Source organism: Lipophrys pholis, assembly GCF_963383615.2.
Source record: "Lipophrys pholis genome assembly, chromosome: 11".
NCBI classification, from domain to species: domain Eukaryota; kingdom Metazoa; phylum Chordata; class Actinopteri; order Blenniiformes; family Blenniidae; genus Lipophrys; species Lipophrys pholis.
The window spans coordinates 27,485,553-27,513,128 of NC_137631.1; the positions used below are offsets into that span (position 1 = coordinate 27,485,553).

The 27,576-nt window shown below is 44.3% G+C and overlaps 1 protein-coding gene across 1 annotated transcript in view; it reads right to left on the minus strand.

The window, feature by feature from the left end:
• The window catches only part of mob2a (MOB kinase activator 2a), a 65,522-nt gene extending 55,488 nt beyond the window's left edge, over nucleotides 1-10,034 (minus strand). The window contains exon 1 of the mRNA XM_080475104.1: nucleotides 9,503-10,034. Within this exon, the coding sequence (XP_080331230.1) occupies nucleotides 9,503-9,519 (17 nt within the window). The 5' untranslated portion in view covers nucleotides 9,520-10,034. The remainder of the gene's footprint in view (nucleotides 1-9,502) is intronic.
• Between the last annotated feature and the right edge of the window lie 17,542 nt (nucleotides 10,035-27,576).

Sequence of the window (27,576 nt, forward strand, 5' to 3'; positions counted from 1 at the left end):
TGGACCACAAAACTGCACCAAGACTGTAAACAACGCCTTCAATCAACGTCTTCTCAGTGTCAGCTTTCAGAGTTCATAAGACAGAGCCTTGATGGTGTGGCTCACTTTTTGCTCTGTTCCGCTGATGAGGAGGAGGAGGAGGAGGAGGAGGAGGAGGAGGAGGAGGAGGAGGAGGAGGAGGAGGAGGAGGAGGAAGAAGAATCTGCTCCCACTGACTCACAACATCCCCGTCCCGTCGGTAAGCGGAGAAAACTGGTCAATGTCAGAGCGGCGAGACCAGGACGAGTTTTGTTCAGACTTTGACCTTCCATCTCGGATTTGCATTGCTTCCTTTCCTCCGTCACTCACCAAACACACAAAAACAGTGCCTGGTCAACCTCGTACAATGTTACGCGGCACGTAGTGGGCTCTGTATGGCCGCCAACACCCTGCCCGGGAGAGGCTGAGGCTGAGGCTGCCTTCAGCCTGTGCAGCGCCGCCTCGCTCTCCCCGGATCAGCAGCCCAGCTCAGGCGGCAGCCAGGCACGCAAACGTCGCTGCACATTAGCGTCCCGGGAGAGAATTTAAAAAAAGGAGAGCGAGACAGAGAGAGATGAACTGAGCCTGGAAGTGACGGACACTGTGTTGAAAGTGAATAAAATGTCCTTTTCGAAAGTAAACAAACCTCGGCATAGAGGCACAACGTGGCGCAGGAGCCTGAAGCTGAGCTCCAGGCCTCGACATCAACAACAGCACACTGAAGGATCCAACTCCATCCTTTTATATATTACCTAATGCAAATTCATGGAACTATTTAGTAAAAAACTGTGCTGGAAACAAATAAAATAACTGCATGGGATGTGTGATCTTTGACTCCTCGCTGGATCAGCATCTTTTAATCAGATACACTGCATCGAGTTAGTATTTGCTGGATTGATAAACAGACTTTATTGCAGGATTGCAGTTATAACTGTCACTATCTTCTAAAGCTGTAGAATCTATTGCTTAAGCGGGGACATTGCAGACAGTCAGTGTGGCGTGCACAACAACTAAGCCCTGGGAAACACGGTGGAGTCCAATTAAGGTAATCATGTCATCTGACACCATCTTCACTGCTTGTTCCAACAGATAAACCCTCAATTTTCATGCTCAAGACTAATTTACGAGAGAAACCGGTTACCACAACAGTTGTGTGATACAAACTCCAAAAGTATTAATAATACTATTATTCCATGCTAGAAGACTCTGAACTTTGTAAGAAGCCCTCTGGTTTTTGAGCACCGTCATTCCTGAGCAGTTAAAACAGTTTTCACTCATATTTCTATGACCTTTGAGCAGGAATGAAACAAAGGAGTGATGATAGGAGGGCTGAACTGCCCAGTATGAAGGTTAGCAGCGTTCATCTTCGGACCTCATTGTCAGAGCATGTTGACACACTAACACCATCTAAACCTCGTTCACACAACAACGTTTAAGTGAAAACCCAAAACTTCCCTTGCTTTTTGGATGTCAATGGCACCATGTAGCTGCTACTGTAGTTTTGGCTGCGATGCCTGGTTTTAAAAAGCCTTGGCCCCGGTTGCAAAGCTATAAAGCAAACTTTAGTGGCGAAGACAATAAATTGACTGTTAACAGACTGGGTCTTTATATTCTCCAATTCACAGAAGGTCAACAGTCACCAGAACAGCACTAAGGCAGTGAAAAGCTGTTTATCAAGAAGCACACACACACTTCTGGAGAGAAGCCGAGAGCTACACAGCTTTCACGTCATACATAATAACACGACAGCATAGCAGGGAAATCTTGCAGATGAGAGGAAAAGCTAGACAGCAAAGTCGGACTGCAGACCAGTCTAGACCAATCAGCAACGGCGCTTCTGTTCTCCAGCAGGTGACGGCTTCAAGACGACGTCTGCACATCTGTCGCAGCCCATTATTATCGGCGCTGCATCTGCGGCGCGAGGAGCGGAAGCAGCCACCTGGGCCGAGAGAGCACGCTGCCGCGTGGATGTGTTTCTATGTGTGTGTGTGTGTGTGTGTGTGTAGCAGGGATGGAAACAAGGTACCAGAGGGTTAAATGAGGACATGGTTGATCTGCAGAAAAACACCACAAGGAACATGCTGCATGCATATAGATGGAGTTTAAAAAGAGAAGCTGCTCCAATTAAGTGAATTTATTCACACCACATCCTTGTCCGGTGCAGCGTCACCATTTAAAGTTTAATCTTAACTTTAACACATTTATTCTACTATTGCACATCCCATTGGCTCATAGTGGCTGGGAATGGGCCCACTTTTGTTTTTACGTGGCGTTAAAGTACAGGACTCTGCTACATAATTCATGATGCCATTGGCCTCGATTTAGCTCGATGGACACACACGCCGAATGACGTGGATCTAAATCGATCCAGATCAGTGAAATGACAGCATTAAGACGTAAAACAAAAATACCAACAACTCCAAAATTTTGACGTTGTTTCGTGCACTTTTCAGGAAATCCATTATAAACAAATTGACATTTTCGACAGGCGCTCTGCAGCCGTTACTACTCAGCTTTCATTTATGTGTGTGTTTGTTAAACCTCTGACTTCTCTCAGTTCTCTCTTTGTACGCCGACTTTTCTACAAAAAAGAAAAGATTCACCCAGACTCAGGTGACTTCTTTCGGTTGTTTTTCCCCCAAGTCAAATCTTTATTGCCCTCCCAATGGCACAAACCCCAACCGCATCAGACATTTATTTGCCAGCTGTGTCATGTTCACTGACTGCGGGAGTCATGAGAACGAAAGTCCTCAGGTGGCGAAGCGGCAGAAGAGAACAGGAAACTGCAAGCAACATGACAAACGCCACGCCAGCACAACGCTACAGAGAGGCAGAGACGCCAAAAGACGAGTTTATTTTGGACACGAGCCGCAACGATGAGACACAACGGTACAAATAGATAGACTGTAGAGGAAGTTCAAACTATAAGCAGCTTGTGTGAATTCCCCTTTTCCGTCTGCCGAGTGACGGCGTCTTCACTCTCAGCTTTCATCTTTTAGCAATTTCAGCAAAAAAACAAGACAAAGTTCATGAGTGTACTTTACCCAACAAACTCCAAAGATTTAGATTTTTTTCTTTTTAAATCCTAGATTACTGGACAATACGACAAAAAAATGAGCAGATAAATAATAGTTTTCTGGAAATGCATCAAAGACACACACACTGAGAAACACTGATGATGAAGGAACTGCCAGATATTTAAAGCTGAAAAAAATTTTTGGGGGCAAAAAAACTAAACACTACTAACTCCACTTTTTTTTTTTTTAAAAGTCTACAGCCATAAAATCGAAATAAATCCAGGCGAATAGAGTACAATTACATTCCAAAGTGAGACAACAAGTAATTCAATACATTTGAGATAAAAACACCTTAAAAATACGAATCATTTTAAAGATGGAGTTAAATTACACTTACGGTAAAAAAGCCATTTTACAAAGGGTCAACATACAGCAATAGGAGGGATTTAACGGGTGAAATGAATTGCAATCACCTTGAACATGACAGGAGGTCAGAACAGATGCAGAAAACACTGCCAATAAGGAGCGTCCTGTTTGTTTGGGAGTTTTGTAGCCATCATGAGTTCTCTTCTGTAAAGTAGAGGCTCATAAGTAGTGAATTTACTCATTTCATTCGTGGCAATGGGGAATTTAATGAACAGAATCAGCTGAATGTGACACACTCGCCCTTAATAGAAGTACAGGTGTGAGGGCAGACTACAAATATTCACTATAGTCACATATTGGCTTGGAAAAACTTAATGAAACGGCAATTAAAAAATAGAAGCACATATCAAGTCACTGATTCTATCTAAAACAAACATCAGGTCTAAAAATGGTTTGTTCTCCACTAAGGGATCGAACAAAACATTGATGCATTTTCTTACTGGAATCTCTCTCATTATTAGTACTTGCATTAGTGCTGAATAACGACATGCTGCCTGAATGCCATTAGGTTACAGGTGATGCAGCGCGGGCTAAGTGTACATTAAATCCGACTCCCGTTCGGGTCGGGCAGCCGAAAGCAGAGCTCCACTTAGCCCGCCGTAGTTTCCATTCTCTCGCTCTTCGCTCAGCATTACCATGCCATCACTCAAAAGCAAAAAGGGATTAAACATCTGTCAAATCCTGCCCACTTCACCCAGCAGGAAAAAGACACATTTAGGCAGAGATTTAACGTCCTGCCTGACTCGGGGACAGATGAGGTCATTCGGCTCTGGAAACGATGCACTCTGTCCAAAATAACACCCCGGCGGACAGACTGGTTCACAAAACACACGGGTGATACACAAGCGTGTCTATGTGGGTTTTATTTGTAGCTGCTGGAGCCACTGCACACTCCAGTCTCTAGATCTTCCTTCAGTCCATCTATTCACCTTTAGGGAGCCATCATGGGCTTGTCATCTGTTCCGCTCGATTCCCCGCGGAGCTTCATCCTTCCTATACCGTGGACCACCCCATCCCCCCATCGTCTAATTCACGCTCTAATCAACCATCAAACACATTCATATCCTCTACCTACATCCTTCCTGTCCACAGATATTTAAAAAAAAAAAAAAAAAAGGAGGTACGTTACTTCCCAGCCCTGCATCCCTTAAGACGGGCCAACGTTTCCTCACCGCTACCCCCCCCCCCCCCCCTCTCTCCTCACTTCTATCGGTCTTGGCTGTGGCGTCCTTCACCCCGGGTCCATATTCAGAGTGATTACACGCTTGGTTAACTCATTCATGGACTCCTTACTGGATGCATTCAGATCACACACACACACACATTCACACACACAGCAAGCAAACAAGCAGCGCAACACCGAGCGCTCCTACAGCACATAGCGTCGGCGGGAACGGTATTGCAGAGGTTTCACGGATACACCCGACTCCAGTCGCATGTTTAGAGCACCTGACTCGACTTTTGTGTCTGTGCATGACTCATTTTCCTCTGAGGAAGTGAGATGAGGTTCTTCAAGGGTGTTAACTCGCCGAAAATGATGGAACACCTTCCCAAAGACGGACAATCTGAACTCATATTGCTTATTTGATGACATCTGTCCTGCTCCTGGCAAAAATAAATAAATAATAAAATGAGCGGTTGCCTTCTTATTCTTCACGCGTTCACGAAGTCATCCACTCCCGACTGCCGAGCCGCAGCAAGGTGTTGCTCTTGATTTCCTGACAGGTCACCAAGCAAACCAGATCAGGTCTGACGGCACCGGCTGCTGGGTCAAAGACTATCATTTGACATAATACGGGAAAGCGAAGAGAAGGTTATCAATCACATTCACAAATGGGAGAAGCGATGTAACCCGAGACCGGTCGGGTAGTGAAACCAGAAAACAAAGCAGAGCTCGTCGAGACTGAACATGTCAGACGAATCTGCAGCGTCCTTTCAGTTTGTGCCAAACGTAGAAATACTGTTTGGAAATAAAAAATGTTTTTAAAAAAAGAACACATGCAAGCTGACGTCAGGGTCATCGAAATGTGTTTATACAACCCGGAGAGTGTGATGTGTGTGTGGAAGGAAAGGTGCTTTGGAAAATCATGAAAAGGAGTGTGGGCATGAATGAGTAAGAGGAAGACGTTTAACAACGTGATATGGAGGTGAGAGCACCGAGAGCACCGCTCTCTTGGACCGCAGCTCGATTGCATCTTAAATTTCATCGAGGTTTGCAGCTGTTCAGGTAAACCGAGAGAAAGACCAGGCAGACAAAATAAAGAGACAACTTCCTTGGTTGTAGCTCTTCGGCTGTCCCTGGCTGAGACAACAAGAAGCGGTGAATCAAATGAAAACACAACTGGGCAGGTTTTTCAGCCCCCAACAGTACTCTTAGTTCTTCATTTGTGTATTTGGGAAACTTGATCTCGATGGTGTTACAACAGGCGGTATTGTTCATCTCTCAGGACAACACCAGTCCAACACCCATGAAAACATCCTCCACCTTTAAAAAATAAATAAATAAATACTGCTGCCATCAGTCAACCTGGTAACCAGTTATACCAAAAAATAAATAAATAAAAAATAAACCTCAGCTGCAAATACACCTTAACCTGCAACTCGGTGGAATAGTCTTTTGCTTACAGGCAAACGAGTCTCATAAGTTTGCATTACTAATACACACGACTGAAACCGGGCTATTGTGGAGTCATGATGCTACTTGCACTGATGTCACAGGGTAATCCTGAACACCGCCATCATGGCTTTGAACTCGGGCTTGAAAGCAGGTGTCTAAAGCAGTGATCACACGCTCTCACTCAAACTCATGACCGGGACAGACCCCCCCCCCCCCCCACCACTACCACCCACCCCCGGCTAAAAATACACAACCGGAACCAACTGCAGTGACCAACCGTCTGTCAGGTGCTGCTGGCTACGTTCAGGCAGAAAGTACACCGAGTTTATTTATCACCATAAAAGTCTAAGTCTCAGCTCCACTCAGACAAAGCTGACTTAGTTTTTGCTCAATTCCTGGCAGCCTATCCGGATTATGATTGTGCTATTTGAGCTCGATAATCGAGCCGAAATAGCTTGAGGGGTGTTTATACGACACCAGGACTCGGTACACGCATTGATGCTGGATGTGTCCAGGACCTTTTATTAGTTACGTACCGCTCACAAAAGGTCAAACCATGCTGCTTTTTTATTTATTTTTTACAGAAACAAATCCCCCTTTACACATTCAGCTGAATAACTTCTAGTCAAAAGATCTCTATATCTTTAGACTATAGCGATGTCCTCTACAGATCTGGATGTTATTCACAATCACGTTGCTGTATCTACCGTTCCGTCTCAATAATCACAACTCAACTCACAAGTCTACGTCCTGTAAGACTCATCAGTCTGGTCATACTCGAAGCCCGTGCCTCATTTGGTCGCGCCTCATTTCAGCTTTCTGCTGTAAATAAACCCAAATCATCTGGAAAAGATCCGTCAAACTTTTCTACCTCCATTCCACAAACACCAAGCAACCAATAATGAAGTACCACTGCACTCTTTTAGATTCTATTGATTGGTTCCTTAATGGACGTCACTGTAAATGCTTTTTCTTTTAAGATTGTGTGACGCTGTATTGTTGCATGTATGTACATGTTGTTCCATTGTGCCTACTCGCTGCCTTTTAACTCGTTCTGAATTGAACTGCCTGGTAAAATAAAGCTGAAATGACAGAAGAAGAAAAAAAGCAAATCTCACACACGATTAGAATACTCCACGTGGAATTCATCATTGATCGATATTGTAATTCAGGGTTATTTGTCTTCAGTAGCAAAAATCCACTTTGATAATGTCTCTTAAACGACAGGAGGGATTAATTACCATCCATGCATTTTGTGCTTCAGTGCATTTATTCTGCAAAAACGTAGATTTGGAGCATTTCGGTTCATCCTCAGTGAACTGGGAGCTAAAAGCTGACCAAGACGCTGGTGTTGGACCCGAGGAGGAGCAGCGAGTCGTGGAGGAGTACAAGTACCTGGGGGTGTAATATAGACAATCAACTGGACTGGATGAGAACCGCTGAAGCCCTTTATAGGAAGGGCCACAGCCATGTCTATTGTTGGGGGCAGCTGAGTTCCTGCAACGCTTAAGGTCTTCTATTAGGGCCGGGCAAAAAAAACAAATAAGAGTTAATCGCTTAATCAAATTTGTAGCTAAAACAGAAAGTTTGTCTCTCCAAACAGTTTTTTGGTCTTTTTTGCCGTTCTACCTTTTCTTGTGGTTTTTTTTTTCCATAGTTGCTGTTGCACTTTTGCTTGAACCTGGGTTAAAGCTTGAATTTGTTGAATAACAGAGCCGAACTCTGAGGACAATCACGGCAATAGAGTTGCACTTTTGACAATATATCTGATGTCTGCAGTCATTTTTAAGTGCATTGAGGAAAAAATAAATTCTCCTGTGCGTCTGTGGTGGCGAGCGTCGTCCTCTTTACTGGCGCATGCTGGGGACAGCAGGCTGAGCGTGGCGCACGTGAAACAGGCTCAACAAAGTAATGAGAAATTCCAGTGACGTGATGGGAGACGGACTCTGCACAGGTCCTGAACAATGTCCCTCACCCTCCTTGACAGTCAGCCCGGCTTACGTGACGTTTTCCAAGCAAAAACGCAAAACTTCTAATTGCATTTCGGGATTCCATTTACCAGACTACGGTGCTGGAAGTCACTGACAACGCTACTTTTTGAAAAAGGTCCGACTGTGTCGTTGTGTAAACGGGCGAAAAAAACCTAACTTTACGGCAATGCTCGTGGCCCATCTCCGTGTAGACGGTGGGAACGCTGCTACCGAGTGTGCACATCACGACCACGAACGTCCTTGTACTCGCCATTGGTAATGTGTATAGCATATTGCTGTCTGCACGGACATGTGTTTTTAATACAAAAAAACTAAACTAAACAAACAACAGCTCCCACTAGTGGCCCAATATGAAAACGACATTGTTTTCTGTGTAAACGGATATCGCTTTCAGAAGTTCTCTGGAACCAAAATGCAGAAACGATGTGATTATTTGAAACGCTGTCGTGTAAACGGAGTCCAATTCCACCAAAGTGCAGGACAGAGTCGCATGAGATCCTTCATGTGGACAGAAGACTCTAGAACTCCTCTTGTATATAGTGATTGATGTGGTGTCTGTTAATTCCATACTTATTTTAGTCACCTTAAAACCTCTAAATAACATTCAATATAACTTATTTAACTTGATCATGTCTCTAATTCACTTTCTATTTATTCTATTTGGAGCAACGCTTTTAAAAGATGTTCTCTCTGGAATAGATTAAGGAGACCTATTCTATTAGTTGTGAACTTCAGGGGGGAAAAAGCAAAAAAAAACACACGATTTGGACACTAAATGTGGAATTTATCATTGACAGAAGTAATCCAGTATTATTTGTGTCCCACTGTGGAAATTGTCTAGTAAACTACAAGAGTGATGAATCCCCAACCCATACACGTTGTGTTTTTATTGTCATTACTCTGCAAAGTGTGTGTTTATTCTGCAGAAGTTCTTCCATTCGCGTCCCCGGTGTGTGAGCTCGGTGCGTCTGCGGGCCGCCGGTCGCACAGTTTGGGTGGAAGCGGGCCAGCGCACCTTGCACTGGAAATAAACTCCCGAGCCGCGTTGTAGCACCGCTGACAGCCCGCTAACCGGTCCACCGGGGTCAATCGCTCGGCGCTTACAGCCATACGGTCCCGGTGTCTGCCGGCTGGCGGAGACGCCGAGGAAGCAGCGTTCCCGGGGCCGCGGCGGCTGATCATGCGGCTCGCGACCCGCTGCGGGAGGCTACTGAGCTAGCCGAGCTAAGCTAAGCGACATGCTACCCGCCCGCTGCCAGATTTATGTCCTCGCGCAGGAAACCGGACCTGCTTCCAGCGCCGCGTGCACCTGTCTGGAGCCGGCTCCGGTTGGTGTCACCCGCCGAGGGGCCGAGAATCTGCAGCCCGCAGCGGAAACGCGGCGCGGCGGAGCTGTCACGCCGGGGCTACGTCGTTAGCCGTCTGGTACTCACCCCATCAGCCAATCCATGGTGCCGTCTGGAGCTAGCGGAGCTAACGTTAGCTGGCAGGGGATAAATCCGCCAGGAGCTGGAGGCGACCCCCTTGCTTATCCAGCCACCACCCGGCTCCCGAGTCCCGTCGCTCTTCCCCACCCGGGGGGCCCCGCGTCACCTCCCTGCGGATGGATCCCCGGCCGGTCACGCGCGGAACGCCGCGGGGAAACTTTGAGCGATTGTCCTTGTTTTGATCCACCGACTAGCCTCGGATCATGAAGTGGCAGTCAGATCGGTGTGTTAGCTGGTAGCAGGAGCGCAGCATCGGGTGACTTTGAGCAGAAGGAGAGCGGAGAGGCGGGCGGGCGGTGCGGGTCCGCCCGGAGTCCAGCGTGCACGGTGGCGCCGAGTCGGGTTCGAAGTGTCGGGATGCCGCTGCCGGTCCAACGCGGTGTCCTCTGTCATGAAGCCCTGGATATGACTGCGGTGCTCGCTGCCAGCCCCCGGATCTCCACTGGAGCTGCTGCCTGCCGCCGCTGCTTTCTGACTGAGCGAGCGGAGTCCGGAAGTAAACACAGACCCGACCCACTCCGTGACCGCCGTGCGGAGAGCGCGTGCGGCCGCAGACGCAGTGGGAGATGTAGTCGACAAGTTAGAGGAGGGAAAGAAAAGTGACAAATCAGCTGGTTTTAATTGCTTCTACTAAAAAATAAACACTTTATACTGTGGGCCAAATTAATATTTCATACAGATAAAAATCTGTATTTAAGGGCCACGGAATAGTAATTTGTGGCCTGGCTATGAAATAGTATTTTGTGGTCACAAAATAATAGTAATTTGTGGCATGAAATGTTGTTTTGGCCATGAAATACTATTTTGTAGGAATGAAATATGATTTTTCAGCAATGGAATAATTATTTATGGACACAAAATAGTAATTTGTGGCATGAAATATTATTTTGCGACCACAAAAAAGTATTTTGGAGACATGAAATACTATTCTGCAGCCTGAAATTCACATTTTTGACAATGAAATACTATTTTGAGCTCATGAAAAGTAATTCGATTGAAGTAATTTATGTCTATGAAATAGTCATTTGTGGCCATAAATTAGTAATTTGTGAAATAAAATCCTAATTTGGGTGATGAAATACTATCTCGAGGCCACGAAATAGACATCTGTGACGACGAAATAGAAATTTGTAGTCATGAAATATTGTTTTGTGGTCCTGAAATACTATTTTGTAGTCATGAAATTGACATGTGTGGCTGGAAAATAGTAACTTGTGGCTCCGAAGTAGTGATTTGTGTACAGGCCAGGAAATACCTCAAAATGGACACAAAATAGTATGTAAATAGTAAACTTTTCTGAAACGAAGAAAACTCAAAAACTACATGTTTTCACTTGAAATTCTGGGATCCACACTCAACACTGCTCCCTATTGGACAAACATGACATTACATCAATCCGCCATACTCGACCTTTAACGTTCTTCCACATTTGATTAGAGTGTAAATGTCCTGCATTGTTTTTAACGAAGTACTGAAACTTTTTGTCGTCATTTCGTGTATGTTCTCTGATGTTGTAGCTTTGAGAAGCGTGTTAGGGTGAGTAGCTGTTTCAACATAACCTCAGAGAAACGTTGTATTTGATTGAGTGGTGCGGCTGAATACAGGCGAGGGAACGCGTGTGAACGCTCAGAAACATTTCAGCTGCACACTTTCACTCCAGCATGTTGAATCTGACTGGGGACGCGTGCAGGGTGTGTCCAGTCTCTCGCCTGCTGTTGGTTGAGATAGCCTCTACACACAATAACGTGGGTATGGAAAATGCTTTTAAGCTCAATTTTAAAAACGACTGTTTGACTCTTACTGTTTGGCTGCAGAACGATATCCCAGGAGGACATATTTCCCAGCAGAGAGGGACCTAGGTGCAGTGAACCCGTTCAGGAGGGGCACTTACACTGGACAGCTTATTACTGGAGAAATTATTATAAACTGTCATCTGTACTGCCGCCCAGGCCAGAAAACACAGGAGGAGTTACAGTTTCTCTGTGATGATAAATATTGTCCTTTTCAGTCTTGTTTACAGTCCATTTACTCATTTTCCCCTCCTGGTTGTGCTTCTTGGCGTTTAAGTATGTGCATTACTTTTCCCATTCAGAAGATGTGTTCCATGATCTTTGACCTCTAATCCTTTGTGTGTGGTCTTTCTTTATCCCAATTTCTCGTTATTTTTTTACCAGATATTTGTCCTTATGGGACAATTACTTTAAGGATTTTACAATGATATAGACCAAACAGCTGCCGGGGAATCCAGTTATCCAAAGGTTTGTCTTAATTATTCACTCCCACATTACTTATTTTTTCTCATTCCAAAAAAAAAAAATGACAACGATCCACATCAGAATATCCACAGTTTCACTAGTTGTTGTTCATCTTCATGCATTTTATTTTTTTGGAGTAATATAGGAATGAACCAGATTCTTGCAGGAGAATTACCTCCAAACGTGTGAGTTGGTGTCCAGGTTGTTTTAATGCCGCTTTAATAGAATTAATACAACGGAAGGTGTGCAGAGTCAGGCCATCTGCTTTATGCAGCCGGTTAAAAAAGAAGAAAAAAGGAAAACCTGTAAAAACATTCATAAAACCAACAGCTTATACGTGTTTGTTTGGTTTTTTTTTACTACGAGCTCTTCATGAACCACATCTTTGTTCTCCTTTATAATTCAACACCATTGTGCTCACTAACCTCGTTGTCGACCCCCAAACTGACAATTAATTTTTGGGGAGCTGGTGGCCAGCTGGGGCTCCGTCTGATGGGTCAGGCAGAGTGTGAACGAGGCCGTTTCATGTGATGTGAGGATGGTTCATGTTGGGGACGATCATTCAGAGCTACTGAACAGTTTCAGTGAATGTTTGCTCGTTGCTGCACTTTATGTATTACATGAAGACTTTCAGCTATTTGCTGTGTCTAGAAACCCTAAACAACATTGTGTGTGCTATATTTAGGCTCTTCTTTTGTTCTCTAATGCCAATTTAATGCTCTTAACACATTCTATAGCGCCGATACAGCCATATACAGGAAGTTTCTTCTCATAAATAATACCAACAACGTGTATCAGTGCAGCTGCAGAAACAAAACTGTGTGATGGTTCATGCCTGAAGATGATTAACTGCAAATGTGTGAGCAGGAGCAAGAACGTTTAATCATCTCATAGTAAGGCGGGAGTTAAAAATTTACAAACTACAGTGAAATTAGATCTCATATTCCATTTGATTGGTGCAAAATTTGTTTCCCAGGAAACCTGCGGCGTATTAAAGCGAGATATCTGCACGTGGTTTGACGGAGCAGCCGTGTGGTGGAGCATCATGTCAGGTCTGCTTTATTTTGGGTGCAAGAGAGAGAGAGAGAGAGAGAGAGAGAGAGAGAGAGAGAGAGAGAGAGAGAGAGAGAGAGAGAGAGAGAGAGAGAGAGAGAGAGATTTTACTTCAAACATCTTTTAATAGCAGGTTCTCTCCTCCTTCTATTCCTTTGAGGAAATCATTGATCAGACAAATGCTATTTAAAAAGATGGGATCAATATGTGCTTTGCTCTGGTGGTGGTGATGGGGGGGGGGGGGTCTTGCTCCTCCTCCTCCTCCCCCCTGTTTGTCTGAGGGATCATTAGAGCAAGTCTTCTTCTCTGTGCTTCCTCCTCCTCCTCCTCCTCTGCCATGCTTCACTATAAATAACAGCATCACAGGCGACAGAGGGGGCATTCAGAACAGGAGCCCTGTTAACAGCAGGCAGAGGCTCCTGATTGGCTCCTCGACACTCCGGCACCCTGCAGGCGACCAATCAGCTCCCCGAGGGGGCGGAGCTATCAGTGTGATTGACAGAAAGCTGGTAGACCCCCGTTCTTCAAACCTGGTGTAATACCAGATGGCCACACGAGGGCGCTGTGAACCTGTAACTCCACACGAAGGGGCTCAGACTGTTTGAAGGTCTTTGGATGAAGATGTGTTCCTCTCAAGGACACAACAGTTTAAAGATGCACCACACATTTAGTTTTTTCATCACCTAAACTATGATCTAAAGAAGATCTGCAACCTTTGTGATCAAAAGAGCCGCAAAACACGTTTACCTTGATTCTCAAACTGAGTCTGATGTTTCATTTATGGGATGGGAAACATTCAACCTTCTTTTTTTTTAACATTTGTTTGACAATTTTGAGGTTTTAGACCATTTGGGATTTTCTACTTGCGGTTATTTATGTATTTTTTTTTAAGCTCATTTCTATTAGGAATTCTCATCATTTTCTTTAGACTGTTCTCGTAGTTTCCCCTTTTTCTTGTGATTTTAAAAGTTTATTTCCCACATTTTTAAAGCCCTTTTTACCCCAGCACTAAAATTCCATTTAATTTCTTTTTTTGTTGTTTTATTCCAAACATGCTCAAAGGAAAATATCAGCATCAACAGTTCACACCAATTTGTTTCATCAAATAAACAGCAAATAATTAACAGCAGATCAATATAATCAGGCTCCTTTTGATAATGACTGAAATAAGAAATAAAATGTGTGTTTGTTTGTTTTCTTATGTACATAATGAGGTTCTAAATAGCCACAAGTGGCTCTAGAGCCACAGGTTGCAGAACAATGGTGTCAAACACATTTTAGTTCAGGGGTCATTATTTATGGACCGGTAAAATAATGCCATAATAACCTTTAAACGTACACTTTAAAGTGTTTTTCTGTTGTGGCGTGGAGTATACGTGATGAAAAACAATGTCAATGTCAATATGGAGCTGTTACACCTCACGTAAGAAGTGTGGGTGGATTAGAGTGAAATGACCAGATCCTGGAGTCTTTAGCACAGTGACGTAAGTTTTAATGTAAGTCTCTGACTGAGACGTGACTTTTAAATTTGCTCATGAGAATCGCCTCCGTCCTCCCTGAAACTATCTGAGACAGGTCGCATCACACTCCCATCACTGCTCGACCGCAGAGCCTGAAGATCAGCCGGCGAATGTCTTCCGATCTCTGCAGCGCCGCATGTTTACCTCGCACAGAGGATACGACCCGCAGTGTGACTTCAGAGAGGCGGCTGGTGCCAGGGATGTGCTCTGTGGGAAAACGAGCCGCCCTCCGGTCAGGTGCTCGTCTGAGTTATCCAAGGTCACTTCCTGAAATCCATCCGCCCGTCGATACGCAGCCATCCAGGGGTCGATATGTTCCCATTCCATGCCGCCGCAGCACAGAGCTGCATCAGGCCTCCTCCGTCCGACATTGCTCCAGTCTGAGCGAAAGCATCAATAGAAACTTCACTCTGGGATGAAGTCCAACAGTTTCATTATTGAGGCAACTCTCCTGTTAGTAGAATGTTTGAAATGTTGATTAATCTCAACCGTGTTTGGTCCCGCTTATACAACGTTTTTGCTTCAGGACAGTTTTGTGTCTACACGGCAACATTTTCAAAAACGATGCTGCAACAACATAAAAGGTAAAACCATGTTGGTTTCATGTTGGCCCACTAGAGGGAGCTGTTGGTTGTTTATGTAACGACACCACACATACAGTATATGCACACAGAGAAGAATATGCGGTAAACATTTAACAATGGGAGTACACGGAACTTTGTATGGAATGAAGTTGGATCATTATTACTGATGATTCTCAGCTTTGAAATTAATAAGTTGCGTCACTGGAGGTCGTTGTTGTTATTGTCCACCGACTTGTGCATGTGAAGAAGCACTATTTATTTGCTGTTCGGTGCAGACCAGTATCCCCTCCAGCTTTGACCAGACAATGTTTTTTTGCCGTTTTTGTGAAAACGATTTGCAGAATTACTGACAAACATCAAAGCAAATTATTCAAAAAATGTTCACACATTTTGCAATTTGTGTATTCGTACCCATTTACCCCAAAATCCCATCTCCTTCGGGTGGAAACGGTTTGCCAAATTGTTAAAGGAGTCATTTCATCCAGCTTTTCAACACGTTGGTCCACAAACATTATATTTAAGGTTTTTGCCTCAAATCCAGCTTTTTTCTTGATTTTCCTCCATTTGAATCTTGGATCATAGGAGCTGCATTCAGAATCTGCTGTGTCCGTGTGAGCTGGACTGGCTCCGCCCACACATGCCCAACGTGGGAAGAGGAGGAAGTACTTCAACTGGTGGTGCCATGTGCCAGAGCAGAGCTGCCTAGTTGTGGGAGGAGTCAATGGCAGGGCCAACCTTGATTGTGATTGGCTAAACCCCCGATGACACTATATAGGGTTTGATTTCTGATTGGCTGGTTGGAGCAACACACTTTTTAAAACTGAAACAAGCCAGGGAGAGAGAGGACAGACTTTCTACACTTCTGGGGTATTGTTCCAGGTATGAGGACAATTAGTACTGTTGGAAAACCAAAAAGTTAATCATAGTACAGTATTCCAGAATTTTACACAAGTTTTGGTGTATTTTTTGTGTACATGTTCCTGGGGCAGTAATCCTTGTGCCTCCCCTCTTATAGAGGCAGTTACATAATAAATAATACATGTTGATGTGTTATCAAGAAGTTGACATTAATTGAATTATCCATTTGCAACACATGACAAATGTGAAATTTTAATAAAATAATGACATTTTCAACAATATTATGCTTCAGTTCACCGTGGTTATGACGTGAGTGGCAGCAGTACTGAAAATGAAGTATCTATTAATTATGCCGAAGAGATTAAAACAGAAGAAGTGAACTCACAAACGAGGCATTGTCTTTGATTGTGTAAACCTGCCATGCCTGAAAGAAAAAACAAAAAGGTGTTAAAATATTCATCCTGATTACAGCAGAGTTGTTGATGAGATATAACACTGTCGTCGACATAAACCTCAACAATAACTTCATTATCTTCAACATGCAGATGATAAAACGATCATGAATGCAAATTGACTTTAATTTCTCTTCCAAAGGTCAAAATTCAATATATTGTGAAAACACGTACGCACGCCTATAGATGGGCTCAGCGCCGCTCCATGACTGATATGATTTATTCATAGCCTGGTAGCGGTAACTCAAAAAGCCATTAGGAGACATTAAAACGGAGACACCTCACATTACTCCTGCACGAATAATAAATGTTTAATAGGAGCAAGGACGGCTGTGTGGCGACGTGTTTTACATAGATTACGCAGTGAGTTGATGAGATGTTTGTTCTTCGGCTGAGACGGAACATTTCTGACATAATTCCATCATTTCTTTGCCTCTTGTTGCATTTTGGGGGTTTGTTTACACAACAGCGGTGCTCTGAGAGTGGCTCCCAAGGTGGAACTTTTAGAAAACGTGTCGACTTGTCGCCATGTAAATGGGGTGAAATGACACTTTTAGTGAAACGCTTGGGCGTGTAGTTTGATTACAAAAACAACCAACAGCATCGCCTAGTGGCCCAACATGAAAACTACATCAGTTTCAGTCTTTCTAGCATTTCCGTGTAAACTGACATCGTTTTCAAAAGTTTGACCCAGAAAAGCAAAACTTTTCTGAAACAAAAATGCCAAAATGAAGTGTTTTCACTCGAAACGTTGTGGTGTGAACAGGCCCCGTGTCACGTGTCATGATCACTTGTGACATTTCTACTTCACACTTTTCACATCATACGTGTATCTTTTGGAAATAAATCAAGGTTTCACTATGATATTTATACAGTGTGAACAAATCCTGTGGAATCTATTCAAGTTGATTTTAAGCGAAATATAGAAAAATAGTGAAATAAGTGTGATGGTGCTCATTTTTTCCGCTCAATTCTATTTCATACAGGTAGCATACACTGAGTGTATTGTATAATGAAACTCTAAGAAGAACTGTTTTATTTTTCAATATTTTAATAGGTGCTATATATATATATATATATATATATATATATATATATATATATATATATATATATATATATATATAACATTACATTACACAAAACCATAAAGAAATTTATAAAATTCACTGTTTTATGCTGTAAAATGTAAATAAATAAATAAATAAATGTGAGCTTGTCAGTTTTATTAAAAACACATTTTTAAAAAGTGCAATAATTGAAGAAAAGTCAAAACTGGAATAATGTTAAAAAGAAAACTTGTGATTAACATTTGAAGGTGAAACATTTAGTGTAATATTATGAGTGTTAAAGTCACTTTCAAGCAGTTTTTGATCTGTTTGTGAAGAACCCTGAAAACAAAGTCCAGAGATCATCAGATTAAATCAGCACGTGGTTATAAAAGTTTAAAAAATCCCTTTACAGTAATCCATCTGGGACGTTATACCGATTAAACGCACTGGAAAAGTTGAAAAGTGTGTGTGCGTGTGTTGCAGACATGTTTACTGGTCGCAGTCTGATCTCATCACTGATGGATAAATTTTCTGTTTCTCCATAATGATGACATAAAATAAGGTGATGATGATGATGATGATGATGATTGGCTGTTTGCATGACTGAGTTTCAGATCATCGGCACCACCGAGTCTGTCTGCCGGTGTGTGTCGATTCAGTGCATAAAGTGTGTGTGTGTGTGTGTGTGTGTGTGTGTGTGTGTGTGTGTGTGTGTGTGTGTGTGTGTGTGTGTGTGTGTGTGTGTGTGTGTGTGTGTGTGTGTGTGTGTGTGTGTGTGTGTGTCACTGCTGGCTCCACGCTGACGGCTGATGTCTTAGTGAGTGAGTCAGTCGTAGCCACATTACTCATGTCTGCAGAGCTACCTGGCTCCACAGCCTCCATCCTGCACAGAAGGAGAAAGCACAGACGACCATGAAGAGCAGATTCAGTGTTGTTGTCATTCTAACAATGGCTGTGAGGTGAAAGCAGGAATAAAGGCCAACCGACAACAATAAAACCCACTTTTCCCAAAAAAATAAAAAATAAAAAGGGGGGAAGTTGGAGAGGAAGTGCAACACTTTGCTGCACAGTTTTGCCTTCGGTGGATCAAAACAGAAAAAAAAAAAAAGCTCCAGCAGCAGTGGATTTTTCCACGAACACAGAGATGCACCCCCCCCCCCCCCCCCCCGACCCCCCCCCCCCCCCCGCCCCTCCACCTCCTCCCCCTCCTTTTTTCTGTTTCAAGCAAATCAGACATGAAGTCACTTCCAGCCAGAAGCAAGTCAACAGAAATAGCCGGCATGTGGCTGTGAGGTCATGGGCAGCGGGAGGAGGAACGATAACAGACACGGTGTGTCAGCGGCGAGCAGAGATCCAGCTTTTGTCTCTGCAACGTACAAGTCATCATGTGACTGATGAGCCACAAACAACCCGTCTAATTATGGACCAATGTTTACAGTGGAAACAGATTCCTGTTTATTTGAATTTAAGATTAGTCTTTTTTCTTTCTTTTCTTTACTGTAATCAGCAGAAATCCCCTCTGACTAAACAACATGTAAATATTTATACGATCGCAGCTTTGTTTATGTTGCTCTGGGTTGTAAAAGATGTATTTTTAACCATTTATTCCAGAATAATTTTAATGACAGACTTTACTGCATCAATAAAGTATATTTTGACACTTTATAGCAGGAGTGTCAAACACATTTTAGTTTAGAGCCCAATCTCATCCTGAGTGGGCCGGAAAGGTGAAATGGTGCCTTAATAACCATTAAAGTTCAACTTTTTCTTCACTGTGATTCAGAGTATACGTGATGAAAATGTCTCTATCGTCTCAAAACCAAACAATTACAACTGACAATGACTTCAATCTCAAAATAAAGCCAATTTTAATGATGCAAAATACAGTGAAATGCTCTAAAATCTCCTATAGCTGTTGTATTATTCATGTTTTCGCATACTGTAGTGAAAATGTAAAAGTTTACATTTCTTTGCACTTCAAAAAAAATAATTGTTGATAAAAAAAAGCCCATTGCAAATACATTTAACATAGAAATAAATGAACGCACCAAACAAACAAGCTAGAAAAGCAAACAAAACCAAAAAACACAGAAAGTTGGACATCATACAACACCACAAGGGTAAATCACAGTACTTTAATAAGTACCACCTCAGTAACAAGGTGCGATGCCTTGAAGCAAAAGGTGGAATTTCCTTGTAGCTGTTGTTTGGGGGGGGGGGGGGGGGGGGGGGTTGATCCATGTAGTTTAAAAGCTCTGCAAACACATAATTTTGTTTAAGTGGTGGAGTTTTTATGAATGAAGTGTTTTACAGTAATTCAAGGGGAAAGTCCCAACTTGCTCTGGAAGTCCCCCTGGATCCTCACCTGCGAACTAAAGATGGAGAAATGTACTTTATGTTCAGCGTCGAAGGAAACATTATTGTTTTATTTATATCTGATCTCGGTCAGATCAACATTGGTTCAGTCCAGGCAAACACACACACACACACACACACACACACACACACACACACACACACACACACACACACACACACACACACACACACACACACACACACAAAATGATAGATAGATAGATAGATAGATAGATAGATAGATAGATAGATAGATAGATAGATAGATGGATGGATGGATGGATGGATGGATGGATGGATGGATGGATGGACGGACGGACGGACGGACGGATGATAGATGGATGGATGGATGGATGGATGGATGGATGGATGGATGGATGGATGGATAGATAGATAGATAGATAGATAGATAGATAGATAGATAGATAGATAGATAGACAAAAACACAATCCCATGGCCTCAGCGCATCACATTCACCAGGACATGCAGATCAGTGGGTGTTCCAGTGAAGCCGCCTTCCCTTCATACTGTTGAGATGATGCAGCGTCTGAACCGGTGGCGAGCCACACCACGTCCACCTGAGGCTCCGCCCCCTCCGGCTGGTGGTCCGGGATGTGGTTTCTGGAGGTGCAGATACTGAGATATGGGATATTATGCTGCTGCTGCTGCTGACTACAGTGGCAGGAACTGTGTGTGTGTGTGTGTGTGTGTGTGTGTGTGTGTGTGTACACAGTGATGGGGTTTGGACCTGAGCAGAGTGCTGATGGGGCTGATGCGGTGAAAGAGCGAGTGAGAGAGAAAGAGAGTGAGAGCTGCAGTTTGTTCCACCGTTAGAAAGACAGAGACAGATGTCAGCACCGGCAGCTGCCTGGGTCAGCACTTTGAACACACATCCACACACACACACACACTCATTGACAGTGACAAGGGGGCCACCGGGCACACACACACACACACACACACACACACACACACACACACACACACACACACACACACACACACACACACACACACACACACACACACAGAGGAAACAAACACATTCTCACTTTTTGTCTCACAATCTTGTTGGATTTCATTCCTGAAAACAGAGGCGAGGCGAAACCCGAGGCCCGGCGGGCCGGCGGACATCCAATCTGCTGCTGGTGGAACAAAAATATTGATCTGGCCTCACCTTCCTGTCAGGGGACAAACTGGAGAGGGTTGATTGGGAGCCAGCAGTAGGTGGCAGCAGTCAGTTACACAACACCTGTGTGTGTGTGTGTGTGTGTGTGTGTGTGTGTGTGTGTGTGTGTGTGTGTGTGTGTGTGTGTGTCTTCCCAACTAGAAGTGATTTTCAAGCGTGGTTTTCGCCCCCCGATTGCTCCTGCGACCCATTTCTGCCGCTCGGGCCGCAGACGGCGTCGTCTTGGTTCGCCCGTCTCGCCGGAACACGGCGGCGTGCAGTGCACAGGCGGCCATGACGACACTGGTAACGGCATTAAACCAGATTACCTGAGCCTCGGAGCCTGCAGAGGGATTCCTCCTCACCGCAGGCCTTTCTCACACACACACACACACACACACACACACACACACACACACACACACACACACACACACACACACACACACACACACACACACACACACACACACTCGGGGGGCGTTCACATTCAGCGCTGAGACCAAACCGCCTGTAAAATGTCACGCAGTTACACCAGCTGCTAGTTTGGGGGCGCTGTCGCCTGAAACAAACACCGACCAGAGAGGAAGTAAAGAAGAAACACGGCTCATTGATGGGTCCGGACCAAATCCGGAAGTCCCGCCACTTTAGCTCGTGGTGGCTAGGCTAGTTAGCATTTCCCCAAACGAAACGGACTTTCCCAGAAAGTCCCTGAAGAGAACTCGTCAACGTGAACGCGCCCTTAGATACGCGCCTCCATAGAACCGGTTGTTTTTCCAGTGTCACTGAGTGAGAGCCACGCTATTGCCTCACCGCAGACGTAGCCCCAGGCACTTCTGTGGAAAACCTCCGAGATGCAGCGATGCGCCGAAAGTCATCTAAATATCCGACGTCGTTGCGTCTCCTCGTCGCTCCTTTGTCGGGTTTTTTTCCACGTCCATCTTGTTTTGGCGACGTTCGTTGTAGATTTCAAAATGCCGGTACAGCGTCTACAGCGTAACCCCGCCCTCTGTCAGATCCCGCTCTGGCCCAGCCAGGATGTGGGGCCGGCTCACCACCCGTTTAGACCCTGATAGGCCGGGGCTTTGGCGGTGGAAACACAAAGTACTGGTGGTGAATCCGGCCCTGGCCCCGGACTCGCACCTGGTTCTTTCACACACTCCAGAAACTAATGATCAGCCTGCGCTCAGTTATTCGGCTCACTTGGTAGCAGCTGGCTGTAGAAGGGAAGCTGCTGGATGTATGAAGGCTGCAGCAGGACCAGAACATTGGACACACATGTGAGCAGCAGCATGGAGAAGAGGGGAAACTACCAACCGTCGGCCCGGCCCGGCCCGGCCCGGCCTCCTCCGCGACTCCTTCAGCCTGCTTGCGTGAGAGATGGATGGGGATGAGAGAGAGGTTAAGAGAGGGGGGGTCAGAAGGAGAGGAATAGTAGGACGAGCAGACTGCAGGGTTATATAAGGACAAGAGTTTTCCATGGGAGAAAAAAAAAAGAAAAAAGGAGGGGGGTGGGGGGTGGGGGGTGGGGGCAAGAAATGCTGTTCGGAGTCAAGTCATCCCTTTGGTGACGCGTGGAAAAGCGAGGAATGTTGTGCTGACGTAACTTTCGAGCAGCGATCGTGTGTAATGAATGTGTGTTTGAGATTAAAGCTCGCGGCCCGCTGAGAAAAGAAAGAGAGGAAGAGAAAGTGGGCAGAGAAAAAAAACAAAAAAACATGCGTGTGAGTGAGTGCGCGTTTGGATGGAAAAGCTGTGGAGAAACGAAGCGCCGCCGCCGCTGCCATGCTGACGTAACGGGTTCCTAACTGTTTCCATATAGAAGGGCCGGGAGCCGGCGCCAGGCTGCCCGTCTGGCGCCCATCAGCCACCGTGAGAGGCAGGATACACACTCCAACACTCCCACACGCAAACACCTACACATCCCTGCACGAGTGCAGATGTTCCGCTCCGTCTCGGCGCCATGTGTGGCCTCGCGGAGAACCTGAAACAAAACTTCACGCACGGAAAACGGCTGGCGGACACATGGATCCAGCGGGAGGCCTTCGTTTGTGGGCGGCGCCGGGGTCGCACCGCGGGGGGTCGTGGGAGCGAAGAGACACTTTGGTCACTTCCCACCAAATTAATGAAGACATATCTGGAGCCACAAAACTTCTTGATGCAAGAACACATTTCATTCAATCACGATTTGGGAAGGGAAACTTTTTATTACACGTTCAGTTGTTTTTGTTTAGTCGTTTCAACTTTTTTTCTTTTTTTTTTACATTTGAGCTTATTAACCATTTTGGCTCTTCTATAAGCAGTTGTTCATGTATTTTTAATTAATTTTTTTCCTATTTTTAAGCTTATTTCTTTTAGAAATGCTCATTTTAGTTTTTTTTTTAATTAGATTTTTTTAAGCAGTTTTTCTATTTCTTTTGAATTTAGCTATTTTTACCCTTATTTTTTTAGGCCTCTCTATAGTCCTCTTGACAATACATATATATATTCGTATAATTTTTTGTGAATTTTGTGGCTACAGGGGCCACAGAGTCACATGTAGCTCCAGAGCCACAGGTTGCAAACCCCTGGTTTAGAAGTTTGCAGGTTTGAATTCCACGACAAAACCCTCGACCACAGTTCCCAGTGAGTTGCGTCAAAGTAAAGGACGGTTTGAACAGAGAAATAACTTCCCTCGGGGGATTAATAAAGTATGCATTCTCTCTTTTTGTCTGTGGTGTGTAAAATGATTGCAGCCTGATTTAACAGGAACATTAAAATACCATCATCACTATCGAGTTTCATGAGGTTCAAGCTTCAGGTTAATTTACTTCTTACCATCTTTTCATGTCCGTTCCACCATTTTGCAGAACGTACAAACAGAGACGACTCTCCCAGAGAGAACATGCAAACTCCACACAGAGAAGCCCTCAAGCATTGACTCTCAGGTGACACTAACCCCGGTTTGTGACTCTTAACAGCCACTTCAAGTTAAAAAGGAAAGACACGGAAAAATGCTACTTTTTGAAACTGGCTCCCACGGTGGAACTTTTCAAAATGGAGGAAAACGCAACTTTTCGAATATGCTGCCACTGGACACGCACACCATGGCCGGAGTAAGTAGTCCTTCTGCACATGCTCAGTAGCTGGACAGTAACGTTTTCCTCGGTGACACCCAGTCCATCTTCTCCTGGGACTTGGTACTTTTATTTTGACAGTCACCGTAATAACAATCCAACTTGGTCATCTGTCCACTAAAATGTCCGTGTGCTTCCATTGCTAATGTTTCGAGCCGATTGTTTTCTGCTGCACGTGTGTGTGGTTTCATTGCAAAAACAAACAACAGCTCCCTCTAGTGGCCCAACATGAAAACTATTTAAAAAAAATCTGTCAGCCATTTTTGTGGAAACAGACATTGTTTTCAAAACACTGTCATGTAAATGTGATACTTTTCTGAAATGAAAACGCAAAAAAAAAAAAAAAAACCTGATGCGTTTTCACTTGAATCGTACAAACGGGCTGAAACTTTCACAAACCGCTCCGTTACCTGTTTCACCCACATGGGAGAATTTGCAGTGATGTGTGTGTGTGTGTGTGTGTGTGTGTGTGTGTGTGTGTGTGTGTGTGTGTGTGTGTGTGTGTGTGTGTGTCACGTCTTCTGCTTCTCTGTACGTGTGTGTGAACACACAAATGAATAAATGCATGCATGGGTTTGTCCATGCAACATTCAAACGCAACACGGAAAAGCCCGGACTCGAACCATCGACCAGAGTTCTAACCATGTCACCACTTTGTGCTCTAATGCTTGTTTGTTTTTTCCTGCAGGTCAATGAATTTATACATTTGTCACTGTTCATCTTTCTCCATGAGAATGAAGAATCATTAGTCAAATTGAGGCCAAACAACATTTTGACGGGCTATATAAGATGCAAATAGATGTCACTGGGTACACACCCACACACACACACACACACACACACACACACACACACACACACACACACACACACACACACACACACACACACACACACACACGCACGCATGCATCGTTTCCTTCAGGCTGTCGGGCCTTGATCCTCTCATATATTTGTTTTGCTAAACAAACATCTCGTTAACGTGAGAAGCCCTGAGGAGGCAGTTAGGATTTGAAAGAAAGAAAGAAAGAAAGATAGAAAGAAAGAAAGCAACAACCATAAACCATTAAATGGAGGAGCTAGTTCAGGGCTCCGAACACAACAGGCGGCGGGAAACCTGAGCAAAAGTGCCGACTGCGGCACAAACTGGGCAGAGACTGCAGACTGCAGGCTACCTGAGCCGCAGATCCATATAATACAAGCTGAGGGCACCTTGGGAAACACACACACACACACACACACACACACACACACACACACACACACACACACACACACACACACACACACACACACACACACACACACACACACACACACACACACACACACACACACACACACACACAGCTGGTAATGTCATTACCTCTGCCCGTCTCCTCCTGGACTCTGCGACACTCATTAAGACTCACTGACAAAGAGGCTGCCATGTTGTCTGAGAAGTGAGTCTGTTTCACTTTTTGCAGCGACTTTAAATGATTTGTTTGAGGGATGTTTAGTGAAGTGAGAAGAGTCCTCCGTGACATCATGAAACCAAAACTACTTTTGTACTCCGCCCCCCATTGAGGGAAGGTAATGAATTAAACCCCCACTGGATTTGGAGACAGTTTTTTTTTTTTCCCCTACATTGATCTACACACTGTATTACACAGGAGGGAAATACCTCTCTTTGTCTTCCTCTTTCTCTCTCTCTCACACACACACACACACACACACACACACACACACACACACACACACACACACACACACACACACACACACACACACACACACACACACACACACACACCACTACCTCATCGCCTGGAGGTGAGCACTGTTCAAACACATCACATCATCAGGCAAACACCGCACCCTCGCTTCTTGGATCAGGAAGAGACCTGAAAACCTATCGTGTGTGCGTGTGTGTGTGTGTGTGTGTGTGTGTGTGTGTGTGTGTGTGTGTGTGTGTGTGTGTGTGTGTGTGTGTGTGTGTGTGTGTGTGTGTGTGTGTGTGTGAAGAGGAAGCAGAGGAATATTATCAGACAATGAGTCAATCAGTGGGAGAACAGGGAAGAAAGAGCAGGGTGACGTTGGCCGATGGTTCCCTTCCTCAATCTCAAACACACACTCTCATCAAACACCTGAAAAATAATGAGATTCCAGGACTTCACTCATCAATCTCATTTCTACAGAGCTGATGTGTTTTAATGTGTGTATTTGGGTGGACACCACGACGTCTCCATGAAGACGTTGGGTGTTTGGGAGTAACTTTACAAGACAACGGTGCTCGGAGTCGCTGAAAGCACAAGTTCAAAAAAAAAAAAAAAAAAACGGCTCCCGGTGTGGGACTTTTTGAAAATGCTCAACACTCCTTAGTCGTGCAAGGTTGCGAAAACGCAACTTCCTGAAAACGCCCAGGCTCCGTCTCCATGTGGACGGCACAGACGACCGTTAGTAAATAGTCGTGGTTGTCGTGTGAACAAAACTTTTCAGCTTCCACTTGAAATCGTTGCGATTTAAAACGAGGCCTGTAGCGCTTTGTTATATTTTACATTGTTAAGATTAAGTGTGGTAACTTAGGGATGTTACTGCTTAGTTATTATGGAGTTAATATAAAGAGCCTCACCGAATTGATACTTAAAAGGAACCACCCACACTTTTTTTTTTTTTTTTACAGATAATGATTTATTTGCTTACCTTTTGTCCAAATTCGAAATCATGCTAAATTTAGTAATCTCCCGACTTATAGCTTATTGTTTATTTCAAGTCGTCACACATTTCACAGGATATAGAAATGTTTCCAGAATCCTCTCCTGAAAGCATCTCCTCTGTTGAATAATTCACGGTCCCACCGGCATATGGAAACATGTTCCATCGGCACAGCCTCAGAGAACAGACCAAAAAAAAAAAAAATAATCAATGAGGCCGTGCTGTGTGGTTAAGAGTGTTTGTTAAACACAAAAATCAATATGAAGACCCCAGCAGGACTCCGGATGTCGTAATGCGTTTGGTCTGTTGGGTGGAATCCCGTCGTCACGTCGTCGAACGAGAGCGCGGAGGAAAAGGAGGAGGAGCGGGAAAAAGGGAGGAAGAAGAAGAACAAGCAGAGAGGAGTTTGTATTTTGTCATGTCTGTATTTTTGTCTCATTTTCACAAAACATGTACAGGGGAAGGAAAAGCCTTTCAATAGAACCTGAGGTATTTTTGCATCAAGCAGCCTAAGGTATCAGGATTTTCTTTTAAAAACTCATCATCTAAACTCATCAGTGTTCTTAGATGCGTTGCTATTTACACAATAATAATAATAATAATAATAATAATAACAGTTTTAGCAAATGGGACAGCCTGCATCATTCCTGTTACGTCATAAATAATTCTAACAACATTTCTTAAAAATATAATGGTGGGGGTGGTGGTGGGGGGGTTTCTTCAGAGTCCGGGGGCAACGTGGGGGTCTATCTCAACTTACTGTAGCTGCAGCAGCATAAGGTCAATGTCAGAGATCGCCAGAGAGTAAAGCTAATCCAGGGTCAAAGGGAAACACATTTAACAAGATAAATAAATAACCGTCTCGCACCAGGAGAGCAAAGTTTCTCATTTTTCTTTTTTCACCTCAGGA